At 45.4% G+C, this 23,364-nt stretch overlaps 1 protein-coding gene across 1 annotated transcript; it reads left to right on the top strand.

Annotated features, from left to right (window-relative positions):
* The first annotated feature begins 6,307 nt into the window (after positions 1–6,307).
* Positions 6,308–15,371, top strand: KIAA1024 (KIAA1024 ortholog). Its single transcript, XM_010157770.1, has 3 exons — positions 6,308–8,653; positions 10,096–10,350; positions 14,444–15,371. The coding sequence occupies exons 1-3, from the start codon at positions 6,356–6,358 to the stop codon at positions 14,639–14,641; spliced, it is 2,751 nt and encodes a 916-aa protein (XP_010156072.1). The 5' UTR covers positions 6,308–6,355; the 3' UTR covers positions 14,642–15,371.
* The last annotated feature ends 7,993 nt before the right edge of the window (positions 15,372–23,364 follow it).

Here is a 23,364-nt window from a genome sequence, read left to right as displayed (position 1 = left end):
GCTTCAGTCCCGCAAAGCCGGATCTGTCTGTGGGCAGCTGGAGTGGAGCGAGTGGGCGACCCCCGGCCTGCGCCCTGGCCCCCCAAAGCCCAGGCCGGGCGCCTGGAGGGGTGGGGAGCAGGAGCCGGACCCACCGGAGCGAGGAAGCGGGTCTGTGCGGGGTCAGGTGCGGGGTGGCAGTGGGTTGGTGTAGGCTTGCCATGTGAAAATTCAGGCAGCCCACCGATGGAACAAAATGCTTACGCTTAACTCGGTCAGACCTTTTTTGTGTGTTTGCAATGGTGTCTCCTGGTGCAAAAATGTTCAGGAAAAATGGAACTTGGATGTGCTTTAATAACGTATCGAGTATTTGTGTGTGTTGGTATGGGCCAATAGTTGGCAGGATAGCCAAGAGCATACGATGCAGTAATAATTTAGGTAATTTATTGCACCGTTTCAGAATGATTATTTGCACTTTTCCAGACCATATACATACCTTAACCTGGATTGCATAACCACAGAATGCAAATGATCAGCCTAATGTTATTGTGCAAGAAAAATCAATGGCAAACCTTGTACAACTCAAGCCCTGGCACAGCTGTGAGAGTACGCTGCCTATATCCACAAGTTTCTTGTTAATTTATTCACTGGGAGCCTTTAAAAACTGCCGAATTCTTGGGCTGGGGGGGAGCTGAAGTGTTGTGCAGAGTCCTTTTACAGCAGTGTCCACCTCTGTTGGGGAGCTTGGTTTGTAAAGCGTAGTTTCACAAGGCTTGTTCACACAAGATCAGAGCCAGAAAATATCAACTTCTTCCAGTGCTCTTCCCCACCAAAGCCACTGGTGAACTGTGGATGAGGTTGGTGGTGGGATGCCCAGGAGGGTGTGAAGCCTGCATCGTTCCTGTGCAAAACAGCAGCGAGCCGCTGCCGAGAGCGGGTGTACAAGCCCCCGAGAGCTCCTGGGCTGTGGGTGTTCGTCCCCTTCGGCTCTGGAGGAGTGACAAAAAATCACATCAGCGAGGCAGGGAACCAGCACACATCTACCCGCCCCGGGGACCGATGTCCACCACACTCCCCCAGATCCGAGTGAAGGGTCTGCAGGAGACCGCCTGTGTCGGGCTGTTTGAGAGGACTTTTCCCTTCAACGAAGGGTGGAGGGAAGGGATGGCCATTGCCCGGGCAGGGCTCCAAAGTGTGCTTTTTAGTTTTCTTTTCAATGAGCAGCAGAAGGCAGGGGCGGGAGGAGGAGGAATAAGGTGTGCGGAAACAGACGTTGTTTCCCCGAGTGCCGGCTCCCGTGTGTGCGTGCACGGTGGAAGCCAGACAGGGCTCGAGGTGCCCATTTGTTTGTCAGGAATTTCTTAATATTTTGACAGGGAAATGGATTTGTGAGCATGGGAGAAAACAGAAACTGAATTCCATCTCAATGCGTTACATGTTTCATGCGAGGTCTGTGTTGCCTGCCTTGTTTTATAGTATCTGGCGCTGGGGAGAGAGGCTGAAAGATTTATGAGCCCAAGTTAATAGTAAAACAGCGTATTACAGTCTCTATATTAATGTTCTCCCGCGCTGAAGTAGCTGGCTCTTCCTGAGGGAATTTATGTGAGGATCGCTCGTTCTGTCGCCACCGTAATGGTATTATAGGGTGGCCCGTTAGTCACCGTGGGGGGAATCAAAACAAGGATGCTGTTTCCCTCTCGGCAGGCAAATCAGGAGAGGGAAATGATGACTCCAGTGACCACATCTGCGTGTTAGCTGCACCTGCTGTGGATATTGGGAAATGGGGAGAGCAAATGTCAGAGGCACAAAGAAGAGGGAAGGAAATGAAGGAGGAAATAGCGGAGGAAGATAACATGGTCTGTCTGCCAGTGACCAGGATTCAGGCTCACACGAGGCACCTTGCCACCCCACAGCTGCACAGGGAAGTCGAATGGTGGGACTTTCTCTTGAATCCTGTGCTGGGATTTAGCTACCTTGATGTGCACTGCCCTTAGCAGATGCAGTGGGGCAGGATTTGGGCTGAAGGTGCCAGGGGGCAAAGTGGCCAGGGCAAGTGGACAGCAGTGCTTACTTCATAAATTCCTGTGGGTGATGAATTTATAGGGTAGTCGGGAAGTGAGGGGACCTCACCACCCCGGTGCTGATTTGGGAAGTGGTGAGAAGGGAAAGTGCATTCTGGCTTTTCTGCGGGGAGGCAAGCTGTGTGAAAGAGTCTGGAGAACCACAGGGGAGAGGTCTTACAGAGGTCCGATTCCTAAAGACACCAGAAGGTAGAATAGTATATTCCTTCTGTGCAGCAGAAAGCACCACTAGTGAGGGAGGCTGCGATCGTAATACTCCTGGTCATCTCCAGAGGCTGAGGTAGTGGGTTAATGGTAAGATGAGAGCTCAGTTCATTGCTCTTGGTGCAGGGCACAAAGGCATTGATTTGTGGTAAGGCTGGAGCTCATCTGCGTGTGAGGAGAGTCAGACCACATCGACTAGCCGTGCAATGTGATGCTGTACAAGTTCATGCTGGGATATAATCGTGCTATTAGAGCAACGAATGTCGAATCTTAGCTGAGAAGCTCAGTCAAAACGACTGTCTCAGTGCTAATATAACAAAATCATTAAAGATGAGTTGTTAAGTGGCTCCTTTGGTCAGAGACTGTCTTGCTAGGTGCTGTCCTTGTGTCCGGTTAGCTCTCTGGAGACCAAAATCAGTTTGGGGCTGGCGTGGAGAGTGCGTGTGGCTGCTGGTAGCGAACGTAAGGCACAAGGATGTTGGTGGAATTGAGGCCATGTGAGGACGCCCCATGCTGCTGCTTTTGCTGTGGGTGCTTTCATTCCCTATGCTGCTTTGGAGTGACTCATGACCCTGTACCCTCTTTAAAAGCCCTTCCTGTGCTTATTTCGGAGCCTTGCATTTATGTGCCACGTCCAGGACTATTCTGGTCCTGCTTTGAGAGCTAATGAATGAATGTGGACATAACAGCAGAGTCGGGGCATGGCCAAGTGCCTGGCACCTGGGATATGGCAGCTCCCGGGGTGACTTGCCAAGAGGCACCTGTCTCCGTCAGAGGCTGTTAGAAGGATTGACAAGAGACAGGGAACTTAATGTACCACTAAAAACCTTGGCACCGAATTTTCACATCCCTGGCCCAGGAAACAATATTTCAAAGCTCTTTTATATTATCCTTATGGGGCAATACATCCTATTCTTCACAGTCTGAATCTCTTGCGTGCTCTGCTAGCAGTGTTTCTGATGCTCTGGCACAAGGGATCACCCATTTCCATGACCAGGCTGAAGCCCAAAGGTACCTTTCACACCTACAGTGCGCTCATACCAGAAAGCTGATGGAGCCAAGGGGTGAAGAAGAAATTATTCCAATTCCTAGAGAGCTTCCTTTTCCTCAAGGCCTACATCTGATTTTGCAACCTGCCTTTTCAGTTCCCACCTCCCATAGCTGAGGCCCAGTTGAGCAAATTTGCTCTCTCCTGCTCACCCTTGTCTTAAAGCCTCTGTCACATACCTCTCCCCTCACTGCTTTATATCTGAGCACCACCTCCCAGGGTTGGGTCTGGGAGAATAGGGTCCCAGAATGAGCTAAACCAGGTCTAGCGGAGCTCCTGTGCTTGGGGTCTGTGCTTCAGTGCCTTGCTGCTTGGGTATGGATGGGAGTCCCCAAACCAAGGCTCCTTGGCAGTGTTGTAAAAAACAGTGAGAGATTTGGAGGTATACAGGGCTTCCACCGACCTCACTGAACTTGACAGTGCTCAGCACCTTTGAAAATCAGGCTATACCTAAGTTTTACTAGATTCATAGTGTTTAGAAACCTGAAGTTAAAATCTCTGATGGGAGGGGTATGCTAAGAATGGCTTGGTACAAAACAAAAAATCTGTACCTTGGATATTCTCACTGGGATGAGAGTAAAGACAGAAAGGTAGGGAACAAAGGGGTCAACAGTTAAGAAATAGATTATTGCGACGTAGCTACTGATGCATTTTAGCAGGAGTGTGAGCGGGGAGAAAGCAAGGCTTTGGCAGGCCAGTGCGGACTGCATAGAATGTGTATCAGGCTGTGAAAACACATATCCAGGTGAGGGTTTTGCGAGAAGCTGTGAGGTTGCAGAGGGAGGAGATAGTTGCTTTTCCTGGAATTCAGCCTGGAGGTGAGAAAAAGACAGATTTCCACACAAATTTCCAAATGGCAGATTTATAACATGCAGCAAATTGACTTGCAGTGCCAGTCCCCTGTCAGCTGGGAAAGTGTCCGAGCCCCACATGGGAAGTTTACTCTGGGAGTCCTTGGTGGCTTTGGTGTCAGACAGATTAGTTTGGACCTAGCTTTGGAGCTTCATTTTCTGATGGTGACGTGTCAGAGAAATACAAAGGCAGGCTGTTAGAAAGGCTGTGCCTCCGAGCACACACTGTTGATAAAACCAGCTTTTAGCTTTACTTTCTGCAGCCGAGCCCTGAGCAATGTAAGATTTTGGCTCTTTTGTCAGTTAGCAGAAGAGTTGTGCTGCTATGCATAGTACAGGAGCTTTAAAAGCAAACATGCGTGCAGCAGAGGTGTTGGAAAAATCCCTGTAGCCATTGGTTTCTGGGAGTAGTGTTTACAATCACAGGAATACATTCCTGTTGCTGCTGCTCAACATAAGCAGCAGAAAAATGCTACTTAAGTGAACAGCCAGGTCTTTATGGAGACTTGTTTTGCATTCTTATGGGCAAGCTGGTCGTTTTCTGTCTTCCCCCTCTGGAAGATGCTGCTGTGGCGTTTGCTATGAAAGCTGATGTATGTACACTCCTGACACTGATAGCGATCGCCAGCATGTAATGTCAGGGCAAGAAGAAAGGCCACTGGAGAGGTAACAGGAGCCCTGTATTCCTAGAGTGGTGCTCAGGAGTCCTGAGGTTTTTGGCTGGGAGGTGAGTTTTAAAATGAGTAATAAGAAATATTGCAAGCCTGACTTTTGTGCTTTGCCATTCGGGTGGGTATTCTGCACTTGATGCAGATGGAGAGATTGGTTCCAGGGGTCATCTAGGGGTGGGAGTGAATAGGGGAAGATACCATATCTTTTTGGGGAAGGGAAATTATTTTTGTCATTCCTATCAGTGAGAATAACAAACACAAAGGGACCAAACATAGGAATTGGCAGGCTGCATCATTCCATGTTCTGTCTCTCGCAGTAGCCAAGAGCAGAGACACCAACATGGATATTCACAGTAGGCAGATGAAGAATAATCTGCCCCCCATCAACATCCTTTCCTTATCTGTAATAGCTGGAGGTTGGTTTCAGCTCTGAAAGCACAGGGGTTTATATCCTTCCCAAGATGTTTGCTAGCGTTGGCTGTGCTTGCTTGAGCTATTCTTGTTATCCGTATGAATGTGCAGCCTTCGCTCTCCACCTCTGCCCTATCATTTCTGGCTGGTGAATGGAACTGCACTCCCCGGGTTTCTCTGGGAGCACAACACTGAAGAGGATGTTCTCTGTCCTTGATATTTCGCAGTCTTCAAATCCACCCTGATTGGCAGCCAGCCCTCTAGCATCTGCTGGATTGGTTTCAAGATTCAGTGAGATTTTTTTTCTCTTGTTTATGTTTAACTCTTTCTGCCCTTTTCTACATTTTGCACTTTATAACTGGAATAGGCCTCACACAGATTTTTTTGCATGGGAGCAGGCAGCTTTTCTATACCTGAATCATAAACTCAGGAAGAGGTATTTTTGGGAAAAGTGTCATGGTATCCAGAGAAGATAATTCAGAGTAGAGGAGAAGATACATATATATATATATATTTTAAATAAGCAAGATGGTAATTACGTGCTCAGATGACTTCTAAAAACACATCAGCAGTTTATTCTCAGAAAATCTTCCTGAAGAGTCATTTGCAGTCAGATATGAAAACAGCTGGGGTTGTCATGGTGTGGTAGATCATCTCTGGTTAGGCTAGGGCTAGAATTATTGCCAGACAATTTGAGGTGTCTGTACTTTCAACCTCTCACAAGTTGTTAAGAAATTCCATGAAAGCCCTGGGGCAAGCGCGCTGGGATTGTCTATCTGCTGTTAGTTCAGCCTCTTCGAAGCTTCTGCTGTTTATTCCCTCTTTTGTTTTGGGAGACACTGCCATAAATGAGCCTCCTTGGACGAAATCCTCATTGCATTGAAGTATTGATCTCGTCAATGCTAAGACTACAGGCTGCAAACATGAGGATAGGTTACACAAGCCAGGCCCTCGACTCCTGCCCAGGGAGTCAGGTCCCATCTGTGGCTGAATGACCAGGTCCTGAATATCATCTGTAGGTGACTTACAGTCTTTTTTTTGTTTGATGTTGTGTGTTGCTGTAGAAGTGGAACGCAGTTTCCAGGCTAAACAACAAAATACGCTTAAGCTATGGAGTCCAACCAGGAATCCTCACTCTTCCTGGTGAAGATCTTGGAGGAGCTGGACACAAAGCAGAATACCGTTTCTTACCAGGACCTCTGCAAGTCCCTGTGTGCAAGGTTTGATTTATCCCAGTTGGCCAAGCTCAGGAGCGTGCTGTTTTACACCGCTTGCCTGGATCCTAATTTCCCAGCGACTTTGTTCAAAGACAAAATGAGATGCACTGTAAACAATCAGCAATCAAAGAAAATCATGGTTGCAGCAGATATAGTAACAATATTCAACCTCATACAAATGAACGGGGGAGTGGCCAGGGAGAAACTTCCAGTTGCAAGGCAGAAAGTGAAGAAGAAGGAGTCCTTCGAGTCCTGTAGGTCTGACACAGAAATCTGCAATGCAGCAGACTGTGTGCCCAACTGCGAGCTGAACGACCAGGAGTTTAGCCGGGGCTTCCCAGTCAGAAGGTCTTCAAAATGCAGAAAGATGGACTGCAAAGACTGTCAACAGTTTGTCCCGTCGTCAGAACCCAACTTTTTACTTGGTGTTAATAAGGAGATGAAGGGCCGGGCTGCCTCTCTGGACAGGCTGCAGGCACTGGCATCCTACTCCATCGCTACATCTCCACCGTGTGAGATGCAGAGTACATACTTCCCCATGAACATTGAAAATGAATCTATTTCAGACCAGGACTCCTTGCCTATAAGTGCAGGCATAAAAGAAACTTTCATTTCAAATGAAGAGCCGTTTGTGATGCAGTCATGTGTCCAGAAAAGAAATATATTCAAAGAAGATTTTCATAATCTGATTACAATATCTCCCAACTTAATACCACCCAACAAAAAGCCAGAAGATGGACACAGAGAGCCTCAGAACAGGAAAGAAAGCTCCAAGCAGGCTTTCTTCAACCATAGCTTTGAAATGCCATACAGCAGCCAGTACTTAAACCCAGTTTATTCTCCTGTACCAGATAAAAGGCGAGTAAAGCATGAAAGTTTAGATGATCTTCAAGCTTCAACGTATTTTGGCCCAACTACTATTCTTGGGCCCCAGGACACCAAAAAGTGGACTGGAAAGCCAACCAAGCAAACTGCCTGGCCAGCTAAAAGCTGGAGTTTAAATACTGAGGAGGTACCTGACTTTGAACGATCATTTTTTAATAGGAAGCAGTCTGAAGAGAAGCCGCGGTACCAGAGTTCAAACAACCCATCTCCAAACTTTCCTCCAGCTGACAGGCATCAGTCCTACCTAAACACAAAAGATCAGCAACCAATTATGCAGGCAAACTATGCTGTGAAACCAAATGGGCATAAGCCGAAGGAAATTCCTTCCATTCTAGACGTGGAGAAACATGAGCCAGTCAAAAAGTTTAAGGATAAGAGCATTAATTGTACTTCTGTTCAGCTCTTAAGCATTGACAGGACCACAAGTGTTGGGACGCAAACAGAGCAGCAAGTTCTGGAGCACAAGAAATGCAAGGATTTGTGTGCGGCGGGCCAAGGCAAGTACGGAGAGCGACACTCTCTTAAGCAGTCGGATGATGACTCTGAAATTGTGAGCGATGACATCAGTGACATTTTCCGGTTTTTGGATGACATGAGTATCAGTGGGTCGACAGGAGTGATGCAATCTTCCTGCTACAACAGCACTGGTTCCTTGTCTCAGGTGCATAAGTCAGACTGTGAGAGCTCACCCGAGCACAATTTGACTAAAATCTCCAATGGGAGTACCTGTAATAAATTGGATAAAGTGATCCGAGCAGATACCAGTAACACAGATGATGAACTAAAAACAAGTGTCTGCAAATTAGTTTTGAGGATTGGCGAAATAGAGAAGAAACTGGAATCTCTCTCAGGTGTCCGAGAAGAAATCTCTCAAGTCCTAGGAAAATTAAGCAAGTTGGATCAAAAAATTCAGCAGCCAGAGAAAGTCAGCGTACAAATAGATCTCAATTCTTTGACGAGCGAGGCTGCGTCGGATGAGAGTAACTCCCCGCAGATATTTCAGTGCCACAATACTCCTCATGGAGGCAAACTAGAGAACAATCCAGAGTGGTGCTGTTCAGATGCCAGTGGAAGTAACAGCGAGAGTCTTCGAGTAAAAGCCTTAAAAAAAAGTTTATTTACTAGGAGGTCATCAAGATCATTAACAGAGGAAAATAGTGCAACTGAATCCAAAATAGCAAGTATCTCAAACTCTCCCCGAGACTGGAGAGCTATTACTTACACCAACCAAGTTGGCATTACAGAAGAGGAGATGAAAGAGAGAGACGGAGGAGAAAATAAGGACTGGCACAGGAAATCTAAAGAGGTAATTTCAACTTTAATTCACATAATAAGCACTTAAAAATAATCTAGTTATGAATGTCTTCCACAGTCATCACAGGCCTTGGGGTATGAGAATACTCTGCCCTGCCTTATTATGCCCATCTTTATTGTTGTCATAACCGAGTGATTTGTACCTCTACCTTCTTGCTTGGCAGTTGCAATATGGTCAAGTTGTTCCATAAAAGCACTTTGCTCTTTTGAAAAGGGAGGGGGTAATATGGGTGAGATCTTTGGAAGAGGATGATATTCTTCATCATCAGTGGTTATATAATGAGGCTGGGTAATTAACTTGGTGAAAATTGTGTGGGGAAAATTGAAACTCTTTAATGGTTATTTTAGAAGGGATGTTTTGAAATTGCATTATGATGACTTTTATCAGAGAAGTATGTGCATATTTAAAAGGCAACAAAATAGATTCCTGGGTTCAAACCTCTCAAGAAAAGAATCCTTGTGTATGTAGCATGAGACACAAACTGTAGTTGTGTTCTCCATATCCGGCTATAATGGTCATCTACATGTGTCTCAAACCTCCCGCTGAGGAAATGCAGCACAGCAGTGGTCTTGTTTGGGTTGGTCGTAAAATCTCTGCCCATCCCTCCCAACAGCTGCCCGCTGCCATCTTCACAGACCACAGAGCTGTTGTGGCCATCCTTGAGCTGGGCTCTGGTTGCTACTCAGTTCAAGCTGTGCACGGTGTGGGCAATTGTATCTGTTTCATGGACAGCGGAGAGGGCAGGGGGTCCTTCAGCTCCCCTGTAAAACGGGACCACCTTCTTATGAAGGGGTGGGTGGGAGAGGATGGGCAGAGAAGGAAGAGGTTTGATGGAAACAAGTGCAGCTGGATGAACGAGAAACCATAAGCCATGGGTTATTAGCAGGTTGCAGAAGGGGAAGAAGGTCTTAGTAAACCCAAACCGATCTGCCCAAGATGAGATGCTGACTTTGACAGTCCCTTCCTCACTCCTGCAGTGGACTGTGGCTGACGCTGGGTTGGTACCATGGGTATCAAGGGGATGCTGTCTAGAGGCTTTCCACAAGACTGTTAAGATCTGACCTAGTAACAGAAATCTGGAAACCTGCATGAGGCTCTTGGCTTTTTCAGATCGCCTAGGCTCTTCTGAGCGTCAGGGCCATTTTTGGAATAGTTTCATAACCTGTAAACGGTACAAAACCTAGATTTCCTCTGCTGCATCGGATTTGTGTTCGTGTTATGGTGAACATGGAGTTCTGTCTTTGGTCGGGTTGTGAGAAGAGGGTGGGTAAATGGATTAAGGCCATCTAAAAATCTTTGTCCCAGCTGGTACTTTTTTTATCATGGCTTAAGTAGTATCATAAAGTGATTCTGAAAGGAAAATCTCTGTCCTTTGTGTTTAACCCCCTCATAGTCCTGTTTCTTCTTTCAAATTCTTTTAAACCCTATTGCAGGCAGACAGGCAATATGAAATCCCACAGCCACATAGACTCCCTAAACAACCAAAAGATGCTTTCTTGATTGAACAAGTCTTTAGTCCTCATCCCTACCCTGCATCACTCAAGTCACACATGAAAAGCAACCCGCTCTACACTGACATGAGGTTGACAGAGCTGGCTGAAGTGAAACGCGCCCAGCCGTCATGGACCATAGAGGAATACACGAGGAATTCGGGGGATAAAGGCAAGATTGCAGCATTGGATCTACAAGTGAGTTCCATTTGTTTAATTTGAATGGCTTTAATTTGAATAGATGTTGTCAGAATATGCTTTTAAGAAGGGATTTGCATAGCTCAGGAAGGAACTATGCAGTTGAGCCTCTAATCTTTCTGATTCCTATCTATCCTGGTCAGGGACAAAGGAAAATGCGGATGTTTGATTGCTGAGTGGTGATCCTTGACAGGTTGATGCTCCCAGCTTATACTCCAATGGGGTGCAGAGATGAACTGTTCTCTGACTATAGCAGAGCACAGTGGTGCAGAAGCTAGCATTGCTGCTTTTTCTTCTATCCTTGCTCTGTCTGAACTGTTCACAGAGAATTTGCCAGGGCTTTTTCCATTTTGCTAGGAACGTGAGGCATAAAATATTCGTAGAAGACGTTCAATACCATGACTGTTTTTGAAACACATCACCATTGCAGCTTTGAAGTGGCGGTTGGAAACCGGAGTCATGTGAAGAGCAGATCAGCTAATGGTCTGTCTTGTTTGCGTTTCAGTTCAGCCTGGCAGTGTGCAGGCTCTTCGGCAACAATCAGAGCAGAGCAAGTTACTGGGAGACAAATGCACACTTTAGATTCCAATTTTCCCAAACTGTGGTGTTATTTGAAATCACAGTCTTGGTATGTGACGGGCTGCCCAGGCCCAGGATTGAGTGCCCATGTTGGATACCTTGTGTAGCCTGACAAAGGACATAGTCTAGGAAAGGAGATACCAGAGCGTAGGTTTAAAGAGGAAGCATGAACAATGCCGTCCAAAATGTGTAAAGAGCCAACAAATGTCACCATATTTGGTCATGAAACACAAGATGCATCACATAATGAAATCTATACAGATCACTATGTATCATTTATATGCATTTATACAGCAGCATGCAGAGCCAGCGGGGGGAATGGTGCTGACCTCAGGCACTTTGGGCTCCTTGCATGTGTGTGAATGCTCCAGAGAGAGCAAAGTGCCTCAGCTAGCTGCAGGCTTGGCAGCAGTTGGAGCACACTGACTTGGGGCTTCTCAGCGCCGTGCTAACACGGCTCTGTGATCTGCGGGCTGTGCAGGGAGTCTGCTTGTCTCCAGAGCTTGCCTGTTAGGGATGGTGGCATGCAGGAGTCTGGGCTCCACATCAGCTTGTGGTGGCTCAGTGTCGAGGTACATAACCCAACTCCAAACCTATCAGGCTAAGCCCTAGCAGAGCATCAGGATACTGTGAGGCAGACTTGGATAGCCCGATGCCTCAGGACCCTGTGTTAGCTGGTTGGGAATTAAAACCATCACCCACGCAGTGCTGTGGTACGACTTCCACAAGTGCTTGTGCAGGAATTTGTGCGCAACAAATTCACCTCCTGGCTTGGCTCATGTGAAGTTCCCTGTCCTCACCATCCCCGGCTCCTTGCCGTGGCTAAAGGGCACTCGGGGGGAAGCCAGGTAGCACAGGGGCCAGGCTGCATCTTGCCTCAGCTGCTTGCTGCTCTTCGGGGCTTAAAAGCATTAGAGGGTTTACTAAATTTCTAACCCTGGGATTGCAGACTGTATGCTAGAGTAAGAATAGGCTGGAAGAAGTTCCTCTGCAGCAGGCAGTCTCAAAATATCCCTTACCTGCTGTGTGGAGGCAACAGGGGAGGTGATATTTGGGAGCAAAGCTCCCCTGGGAGAGGTGTTCTCCATCTGCTCCTCGCCGGGCCATTTTGTTCCCTGTAAGCAGCTCTGCGCAACTGTAAGCAAAACAGAGAAATCGGCTTATTGCCATCATTTATCTTTAGGATAAAGGTGATAAAACTTTACTGGTTTGATTCTCTCCCTCCAAAAGGACTGTCAGAATTCCATCTACTCTGCAAAGCCCATGTCTAGACTTTGTAATAGAGCTTACTGACAAACAAAAAATAGACACAGACTGATGAGTGAGGTTTTTTTCCAGTAATTAAGTTTATTAGAACTGAAAGTAAATACATTATGCTTTAATGAACATTCCTATGTCTGGCAATGAAATGGGAAAGGAAGCTGATTAACAGTAATAGGCCTTTTTAATAATTCATCTTCCTTCTGAAGTAGTTAAAAGGTCAACACCGAGGCAGAGAGGTCCAAACCTGTAATTTCCTTGAAGCATAGCATGGCTATCTTTGGGGTTTTTCTACCTTTGTTTATCTAAAATTTCTCCTGGAACTTGACAAGTCCACTGGGTTTTCCTTCAAAAAAAGAAATTGCAGAACTAGTCAGGCCAGAGTTTGTCCCAGGTGTGGGGGCTGTGTGAGACTTCATCGCTTCACTCGGGGTATGGTGATCCACTGGGACAAAACATTGTCAGGCTATTTTCTGATGCCTTTAAAGGTGAGGGTACTGATTTTTTTCCTTTTTCTCAGAAGGCTGGAATAGGTCATTCAGAGCCTGAATGGTACAATCTCAGACTGGGCTGATGGTCTCTGTTTCAGCATACCAGCTCTATCATTGAGATCTCCATTAAATGGTCATAAACCTGTTGCTCAGTTTTAATAATTTATTTCTGGGGTAGCTATAAAATCACTTCTTGTAGTAGTTCTGTACATAAAGCAAACACTGCTTGCAGGCAAAGCAAGGTTTCAGCCAGTAGCCTGTGGCCACAAAAACTGAATTAGCCAATTAAAGGCTTACCCAAATCCTCTCAAGTCAGCTGGAGTATCTTTGTGCGGAGTCCAGTGCTCTTTGGATCAGGTCTATTATGAGCCCAGGAGCGGTGTGTGTTAGGGTATTCTCACTAGAACGTTTTTGTGTGGAATCTTTTTCATCTTTTAAAGAAATGGCCTTTTGGAGCCCCAGACACAGGAGACAGCTTTGAGGAAAAGCTGTCATTTTTCAGAATGTTCTTTCTCCTCTATTCCTTTCTGCTAGTAAGTGCAATATAATGCCTACTGTTTGGGTTTCCCCACTTCCCCCCCACCCCCCCAGCCCCATTTTCCCTAACAGAAAGGATGAAGGGAAAAAAACCAAGCAAGGTGGAAATGCAAAGCTTGAAAAGCTCACAAATCCTTAGGAAGAAAAAAAAATATGTAGAAAAAAAAAAAAAAGAAAGAAACAATCAGATGGAGACACTGATAGAGTTCCCCAGCTTGCCTTTAATTTTATATCAATTCAAATTTCTTTAACTTTTTTTTATTACCTGTGTGGAATGGGCAAAGCCTTTAATTTCTTAATCATACTCTTAAAATCACTTCCAACCCAGAGAGAATCAGAATTTGTCGATGAGCAGAATATTGCCTCCTGTGGAAATCTAGATTGTGCTGTTGGGGGTAAATGGTCTCTCTGTGGAGGTGGTCGAGGGGGTGTAATGTGGGGTAGCAAATCTCATGCCAGGTGTTCAGTTCCCCTTCTCCTCCTGCCCCTAAAACTGAGACAGCATCATGCATCCAGGTGATTTTCAGAAGATGGAGCTGGAAGGAGAGTTAGAAGCTGAGGGTCACCTGGTCCTGGGTGATTTCATGGACACCCACTTGCAGCCCCCTCCACGGGGTGCTGAGCACCTCCTGCCTACGGTTGTATTCCCATGCTGAAACGAAGGGCTGGTGTCCCCGGGAGTTGGCAGTATGGAGCGGGTCTGCAAATGGCCTGTCCAGAGGGACGGGGTGCCGGGTGGGGCTGGAAGTTGTGTCCTGCAAGTGACTTAGGGTAGCAAAATTAGGGTTCGCTTATAAAATGTAGTACATGAGGAGTATATGTTAAGAACCCTTCCCATCAGCTGATCTTTAATAATTTACAGAGCAGTACCAGACCGGTAGTTGCTGACATCTCTGCTGTCTAGCAGATTAAAGAGATTTTATTTAAATGCCATCCAAGATGACGAAGTTTCCGGCAAATCAGAGGTACGTGAGGGATTTTGCAGCAGAATTATACTGTTGCAGGAGGTTATTTTTTGCAGCATTTTGTTGCCACTCTTGTCAGCCTTGTGGAACTGGGACCAGGAGAAATGGAGTTGAAGGGATGTGAGAAGTGGCAATAACCCACTTTATCCTGGCAGCAGACCCAGATGCAGTTGGGAGGCCTTTAGGCACATCTGCTTTCTTTATTTATTTTCTTGATGACAGATCCCAGACAATTAACAACTGTTTCCTTTTAATTTTTAGACTCAAGAATCTTTAAACCCAAACAACTTAGAGTACTGGATGGAAGACATTTATACTCCTGGCTATGACTCCCTATTAAAACGCAAAGAAGCCGAGTTCAGAAGAGCAAAGGTTTGCAAGATAGCTGCCCTGATAGCAGCAGCAGCTTGTACGGTTATTCTGGTCATTGTAGTTCCCATTTGTACAATGAAATCGTGAACCTGCGGACAGACCTGTGACTCCCAGCCACGTGTATCTCAGATCGCTCACGCTGAGTTTCAGACGTGCCATGGCAAAACTGTAAGGAGTTCGATAAGGAGGAATGTGCTGAGGATATCCTGGTGGAGAATGCTGTAAACATTGGCAAAACAGAAAACAACTAGGTGAACGTTTTTGTGGGAAGTATTATTTTAAATATCAGACTGCGTGGCGGAGTTAATGGGAACTCGGTTCAATTTTTATGCGTTTTTAAAAGTGCAATATTTTTTTTCCTAAAGAAACAAGATAATATTTTACAGAATCAGAGACTGATGAGAATCCAAGCAAAAGAGGAAGGTTGTCTAAGCTATGTTGGAGTTAACGGACATATGGGTACATGGAGGTAGCACTGTATAGAATGGAGTCTTCTATATGCATTACATCAGGGAGCTAGGGAAGTCTTAAAGCTCTCTACAGTGTAGAATACTCTGAATGTATTGTATTTATTTTATAACATTTATGTATTTCATGATCATTTGATTGAAAGCAGACTGTGTAGCCATGAACAGAGTTAATTCCTATGTTCAGATTAAAAGGGCTCTTTGTATTTGGTCTTGCCCTAAGACCCACTCTATCATCACTGAGTACTTATCTAAGTGCAATGTGCTGCAGACCAAAAAGATGATGTTTTAAAGCAATCACAAGAGGTTTCAGTTGCTTCTGGTGAATAACATTTGCATAGAGCTGGCAAACCTGCCATGCTGAAAGGGTATTCTTTACCTCTGTAGACAGTGAAATTGTCTCAGTTTCACTCCTGCCAGCAAGCAAAGCTGGCAAATCAACACTCTGTTAAAGTTCTTGGAAATGTAATCTGAACAGTTACATTTTTTTTTTCACAAAGTCTCTGTGCCTTTTTTCAGACTGTAGATTAAATAGAACTGTTTAATTTTGCTATTTTAAGCCCATAACATAAATCACAGCATAATGGGTACTAATGGAGGTTCTTTCCCCACAAGCCTTCTATACAGTTCAGAGTGCTCCTCAAGCAGCAGGGCTGATGGTTACTGGGAACTTACATTAAGGGCATGGTTTTTCAGCACCAGTGGAAACTTGCTGCTAATGCAGTGCATTTGGCACGGGAAGATCTTTTGCTACCCTCTTGCTAATGTACTTAAGAATGATAGTTGACTCTGCTGGACAGCAAGCAGTCTGTATCCCATGGGAGGTGTCCATTTGATGCTTTATCCCAAATGCAAATAGCAGGTTCATAGGAATTCTCAAGCTACGAGAGAAATTACCTGCCATGGTTAGTAAAAGCAAATGCCCAGACAGTATTACTCTTCTGTCAAGTATAGATGAAAAAGAAAAAAGTTTAAAAAAAATTTTTTTCAGGAAATAATGTGATGTTGCTAGTCCTCTAAGGGAAAAGAGATACTTTTAGTGAATGCTCTTTATGTAGGGTAATTTGGTTTCTTCAGAAGCAGCCTCCCTGCACAATGACACAGCAGCTAGGAAAGCATTGGATGCTTGTTCCTCCGGCTCCCTGGGATGTGCCACACTCGCTGTTTGTTTCTGTCTGGTTTAAAAAAAGTAGTGAGGGAAGGAAGTGTGGGAGGCGAAGGCTTTGTTGTGACTTTAGATGTGTGTCAGTTCTTTCCTGCAACTGGAGAGCTGTTTATGTGCTGCTTGTGTGCTGTGTTTTATTTAGGGATAGGTGATCCCTGGGACCACTGATCTATCAGGAAAATAAGTGTAAGCACAGGGTTGGGTGTCCGATCAGTATATACACAACCAGGATAAGACCCTAGACCAAAATCTGTGCCTGCCTGGCCTGACTCCTGACCCAGATTCTGTAGCTTTGGCCCATTCCTAATACCAAGATTATTTCTCTTTCCTCCCAGATGCTGCAGGATGGAGTCACAGCAGGGAGGGAGCAATTCACACTGTCTATTTTAGGCTGCCTTTGGTTACGGTATGATTCAGAGCACCTGAGTTTAGGAGCTCAGGATCCGTATGTAGCAAATATAGACAGGTAGAGAAACCTCCAGGGATGATTCGGAGCCGCCAGCAAGATGTCTAATAATAGACATATGAATACACTCCGCAGGGCATTGCTCTGCAGTTTACCTTATGCACAATTTAGGTTGATTGTATATGTAAAAAAAATCTATTCCTGGTTCCAGGTAATGTCAGAAAGCCCTTTCACACCCCTCCTTGGCCCAGCAACAGCGAGCACGAGGCACTGTTGGGAAGAGCAGCATGTCTCTGTGGTGTCACTGTCCCTTGTCAGCCCATGACGGTGGTGACAAGGCACTCGGAAGGTCAGGATGAGTGTGGGATGGATGCTGAGCAGACCCCCCTTTCCTTTGCCAACCTCCCTTCTGTGAGCATGAGTGGTCTGGCCCTGTTGCCCCCCAGCCTGAAATCAGCAGCGCTTCCTTCGTTGCATCTCAGTAATCTGATTTTAGGAAATCTCTGAAGACGGAGATGTGAGAAAGATGCAGTTGTTATTGACTGCAGGGGTGGGCTGGGGCTGTGCCTGCACTGATGCATTAGAGGAGATGTAAGGGCCCCTATTTTGTCTGTGCAAGGCTCATCTAGCCGGCACCGGATGGGTCTTTGCACTAGAGAGGCCCACAATCCTGGGAAGGATTTGGCAGTTTATGGAGCTGTGGGTGACATGGAGCTGGCCTGGCTTAAGCACTCAGCATCCCAAGCATCCATGCCACTCCTAAATTATGGAGGTGCTTTTGCCCATCCTTACTTTGCACAAGTGGTCAGTGGCAGCAAGGCTCATCTAGCCGGCACCGGATGGGTCTTTGCACTAGAGAGGCCCACAATCCTGGGAAGGATTTGGCAGTTTATGGAGCTGTGGGTGACATGGAGCTGGCCTGGCTTAAGCACTCAGCATCCCAAGCATCCATGCCACTCCTAAATTATGGAGGTGCTTTTGCCCATCCTTACTTTGCACAAGTGGTCAGTGGCACCCACCCCCCTTGGGGCAGTGGTTTCAAGCCAGACGGTGGCTTGTCATAGATTTCCCTCTCCGGGGCTTGGTTCAGCTCCTGCAACCTGTGGGAGCATCTCCACGGTGCTGGGAGACTGAGGGGAGTGGAGAAAGCAGAGCTTGGGTCCCTGCCTCCCCACGCTGCAGATACCTCCAGGAGCTGCTGCCTCCTCATCTCCTCTGCTCCCTGGCTGCCTCTGGCAGCTCCTTGGCACCCCTGGATGTGCATCCCCATCCGTTGCCAGCAGGTTTCACATCTGACGCAGTAGGTAAGGAGATGGAGCAGCGGGTTGCTGCTGCTGGAGGAGAGCAGTTGGGAAAGGAGGACCCTGTGGTTCTGCACAGGGTATACAAGCTAGGTGAACCCCTGACAATATTAACCTGCAAGAATATTGTGATCAGCCTTGTGAACCAGTTATCGACTAGTATATACTGTATACTATATGATAGACTTTTGTATAAAAAACCACAAACAACAGAGCTATAGGTACATTATATTCCTTGGTGTGATTGAAAAAAGTGTCCTCGATTGTATTACTTAATTAAAATGATGAGCATATTGAACTGTTTTTCGTATTTATGCCTTATAAACTTGATATATTACACATGATAAAATGAAACTGCAAGAATTATAGAAAAGATACTCCATTTTTGGGGCAAATCCATTTGCTTTTCCTAAAACAAGAGTGCAGCTTGAAATCAGCTCAGTGAATCGTGTGCAGAAGAGCAAGAGCAGGATCTGTCTCCAAATGACTTTTTAGGATTTTTTTTTTTTTTTAAAAAGTGGGGCTTTGGTTAATGTACTATGTAATAATTTTATTTTATAAAGTTACTGTACAATGTTGCCTTTTGGTTCATTTAAATATAATACCAAATAAACTTTAAAATTACGGTGTCCTAAGTTTTAATGAAACAGTTACAATAATTTATTACTCCATTGCTTTTTCCTCTGTGTTGGGTTCGTTTATTTTTTTTTTCCAGGGACATCAAGATAGCCATGGGATGAGAGTGTCTCAGTGTTAGATAACCAAGCAGCCTATCTAGTTCTTGGCAGAATTGCTAATGGATTTCTCACTTGTGAAATAAGATGGCAGAAGATAATGAAAAATGAGTTTGTTGAGTTTCTTTTAAAAGCTGCTTTGCATCACATGGTCTGGGCTTCTGGGAGATTAGCTCTTGACACTAATAATAATATTTCATTTTATAGGTTAGTTCATGACTGAGTTTTGCCATATCGACTGTTTTAACAAGGTCATGACTAATATTTTGGTATCTCTTTCACTTGTATGTTTATGCAACTACTGTCCCTTTAAAGTCGGTAGTATGGGTAACTATTTATAGTCACCTATCACCAGGCAATCAGTTTGCTCAGAATCCCTATATGAATTTAATTTGCTGCTTCTGACTTTTTAATTGCAAACCCAGGTTGTCTTAAAATTCCAGATGTCAGAACACAGATAGAGCTGGGCCTGCCACTGAAAGTAATCTGACATCAGAGGTTGCAAAGAGCCTCTGCAGAGAAGAGGACATAGATAAACAATGAACAATGGCATGAAAACATAGTAGTGTAAGACTTCTATTTCCACATCTCTGCTGTATAAGCACCTTTAATGCATTGTTTCGGCAGTCCTGGCCAGGATGGAGACTGCCGAGTGCAGCTCGACCCTTGGATGCTCAAGCATCACGAGTCAGGCTGCAAACCATCACAGGGCCCCTCAAGGGGCACTGTGACTCACAATTTAGCGTTGGATTCATTTTTAGAGGTGGTACCGTGGATTTGCATCAGCCTCAGGTTTTTCTCTTATATCCATCAAGTCCAGAAGCTTTAGAAGTAGAAGTGCCCACTGAATTTTTAGGGTACAGTGTGAAGGCAGGAGCAGGAACTTTCATAAAAATGCTAACTGTGACCAGGCTTGTTCCAAAAAATTCTTAGCACTCTGGCCCAGCATTCCTCAGCCAAGAAATTGGATATGTAGGTTATATCAACCTCACCTGGTCATTGCTATGCTGGAAGATGGGGCACCTGCCATGTTCCTGCAGTAGGTGCTGGCTGGAGTCACTGAGTCTCAAGGTAGAAGAAACTTCGCATGCAATGCTGCATCGGTGACCAAGACAGAGCTCCACGCGCTCTGTGCTCCTTCGAATGTATCACTCACAGCAATCAGTTGTGCTGGTTGAATAAATTTTTATTTCAGATATAGCTTTGACGAATGGCTCTGCCTGATGCACAATAGTCACAAGCAGAATGTTGGATCTCGGGGCTGTATTCTGCCCTCTAAGGTGGTCCTGTGACTCCTTACCACGGAATGAACCTGTGCATGGAAGAAAAGAAAGTTGCCCGTAGCCTGCATGGTCCTACTGAAAGGAAAGGTCAGTTGTGTTGCTGTGCACTTTGGAAAAAGGCAAGCACCTGTGGGAGTAATTATGAAGATGAGGTACTTTCCTTCATCTTATTTTTCTTGGTTATCTTCCCAGGAAAGAGCACTGTGTCTTGTAAAGGGCTGCTCTGCTAGTAGTTCTCCAGGACGCTTGGTCAGTTTGGAGGACAGATTTCTGAGACCATGGACCACTTGATCTCTTACAGGCTGTTGCGTCAATCTTCACAGTCCACCCAGAAACTGGAGAAAAAGCTTGAAAAAAGGAGGAAATGGGCCGCCAGCAGCCAAATTTCTCCCATAAGTAAGTACTGTTTGGTTTTGTTTTCTGCAATATAGCACAAACTACGTGTAGGAAAGCCACTAAGCTCTTCCAAAAGCAACAGTACATCTAATCCTTCCCAAGAGGAATGGACTGAGATTTTCAAGGAGGACTAGTTAATGGTCCTGGATGAGGCAGCACAGGGAAGGACCTGTGCTTGGCCTGTGCGTGGTACCACTGGGCATCGCTGGTGCTGGTGGAGCAGCCCTGGATGTGATGAAGACACGTGCAGTTTTCTGCTGGACTAGGGAAGTTGTCCACAAGACTTAGTACAAGGTTGGGGATATGATGGGTGTCTGGAGACACAGTTACTGGGGAGGCTGGAGGTTTTTAGTATTGAAGAGATATATATCAGCATCCTCCGAATTACCCATCCCCAATCCTGCTTCCCTGCACCCTCCTGCATCTCAGATCTGTGGATTTTGGGATACTCCTCTGAGGCACTGAGCAGGGCCCTGGACATACATTGTAGGCTCATATCTTACCTTTTCTCAAAGTTAACCAGATTTCCTCAGTAAATAGAGGGAATTTTCTGCAAGACATTGATGTTTTGGCATCAGCTAAAAAATCTTGCCAGATCTGCTTGTTCCACTGGTGGGGTTGTCAGCAGTGATCCCCAAAACATCATGACACCACCTTGAAAATGGCAGGGTTACGTAGGTGACTCCTATTTGCTTTCATGTTGGGCTTAGTCTAAGTTGCATTTCCGGGCCAGTCTCTGCAACCAGAGGGTTGAAAACCGATTTCATTTATTAAAGATAAAAATAAATAGGTGAACTCCTCAGGTAAGAACATGCAGTTCTGATTGCCAGTGCTTTAAGAAAAATGTCAAATACTGCTGTTCACAACAAAATTGCTCTGTTTTCCGTGCTTGTTTTGAGCCTGTACATGGTGTGCTGTCTGCATGTTGTCGCCCAGCCCATGCTGGGGCTCCAGCCCATGTCCTCAGTGGTGGGTGTCCCCCCTGGAAGGGGGGAAAAGAGGGAATTACAAATGGTAAAACAGCCCTATCTGGGAGGTGGACTACAGAAGTGCTAATTGCACTGCCTGACCTTGGAAACGAAGGGGAGTCTGGTCCCTGTTGGAAAGATTTACTGTAAACTTTGCTTTAGCAAGAGATGAATCTCTGCTTGTATTGAAAAAAAAAACTCCTGATCTGCTGTCCTGCCAGGCTGACACACTTACTGCAATAAAATAAATCTGTGTTGTGCTGTGTGTTTTTCCCCACGTGATGGTGAGGGGAGAGGGGAGAACCAAGGAGGCTGAGTCATTTGTCTTCTTTCCTTGTCTTGGTAATGAAATATTGCTGCTCAACTTTACCCTGCCTCTTCTCTTGCTACTTTTTTTTTTTTTTTTCCAGTGGTTACCTTTTAAGAAGCTCATAAAATTGCATTACTAAAATTTATGACTGTGTAGCAAATGTGTGCACATGCATTAATTCTGTCCAAGGCCCATGTCTTGTAGCTGCAAAATTAATGTTATGGTGTGATTTCTAGTATGGCTAATGGCTGTTCAATAAAGCAGGGCTCACACTTTGCTCACCTTATGGCACTTAATGCCTTGAAACAGCCCTGTCTTGAAGAGTTTGCCAGGTAACTTAAAAAAGGGTACATGCACAACACGTGGGTATGGTTTTTTATATATATTTTTTAATGCAATTAAAGCTTTGAAAATGGCCTTGTGAGCAGGTTCAGTTAGGTTTCAGCTCCTCTGCATGACATTTAGATCAAAGGTTCAAAAGCAGATGTCTCTGAATGCAACAGATAAAAAATGTGCCTCTTAACCATGACTCTGGTCTGGAGAGGCTGAACTGGGTGTTAGTGTTGCCCCGCGCGTTACACCCCGTGCTGGTTGGAAGTGAGTGAACAGTAACAGTTCAGTAAATAATCAAATTACTTGGATTTATCTACATTTAGACTTTTCTTACTAAGCAAGAAAAATCACTTTCTGCTAGAAGGATGAGTTAGTGTTTGTAGCCTTTTTACCAATTGAAACAGTTGCTAATCTGATATTCCAGGTTGGAGACAGATACAATAAAGTGAATAACTGATGATGAGGGCTTGCTTGTACACTGGTTGAAGAGAGGAGTTTGGCTGAATAGTTTCAGGGTGCTGAGACAGGAATTCAGAGCATGTCTGATGGTGGCTGTTTTCTTCCCCAAGGCTTGGTCTGACAGCCCAAAGAAAACTGGATGCTTGTGGTTTGTATGATAGCCTGGTGTTTAGGATATGGTATGTGCAAGATCGTTGCTGTTAGAGGTAAAAACCTGGTCATTTGGGACTCGTAAAGTAGTTAAGTGTTAAGCAGCTGGGATGTACTGGAGCTCCAGGGCAGGTGAATGTCTGGTGATTAAGTCCTGGTTCCACAAAGTGGACTCCAACCACAATGGACCTTGAGCTTATGTCAAGTGAGCTCAGCAAAGCATCAGCAGCAGCAGCCTGCAAAGATCAGATGGCAGATGAAAAATACCCATTTATGTATTGAAGCATCTGTGCTATCTTAGTATCTCGGAGCAAGAGCCTTTTGGGGCAGCAATGACTTCTTTTTTCCTCTCTGCTGGAAGACATGAGCTGACAAAAGTAAAGAATCCCTGGGATGGAGAAACCCATATGGGGGAAAGATAATCTCATGTGAAAGCTGTCAAGGCAGTACTGTACGTCTTCTATATTTTGGGACCATGCCAGCTATTCGCTGTGTGTCTCTTCAGGCTCTTTCTTGGATGGAGGCTTTTCCATCACCCTGTGGTTGTGAGGTGCCCAGGGAAGGAGAGGCCCGATGTAGGCTGAGAGGTCTTAGAAGCATCGTCTTGATGCTTAGAATAGCATCACCAGTATCACAGTTACAGTCAGATCAATCACCCAGTTTGTAACTGGTGGTAATCAGCAATCCAACTCCTGGGTGGTATTTGGCTCTGCTTGTCCAAATGTTCTAGTATTGTGAGAATGATGAATGTCACCAGGAAGGCTTTTTGGGGAGGATAAGAGGAGAGGGAAAAGCAGAGGAAGGGCGATGCTCTGCTGGGATCACAGAGTGGGGCGGG

Source organism: Eurypyga helias, unplaced genomic scaffold, assembly GCF_000690775.1.
Source record: "Eurypyga helias isolate BGI_N326 unplaced genomic scaffold, ASM69077v1 scaffold50928, whole genome shotgun sequence".
In the NCBI taxonomy this organism is placed as follows: domain Eukaryota; kingdom Metazoa; phylum Chordata; class Aves; order Eurypygiformes; family Eurypygidae; genus Eurypyga; species Eurypyga helias.
Note: the sequence above shows the minus strand (reverse complement) of the source record. Positions and strands in the feature narration are given on the sequence as shown.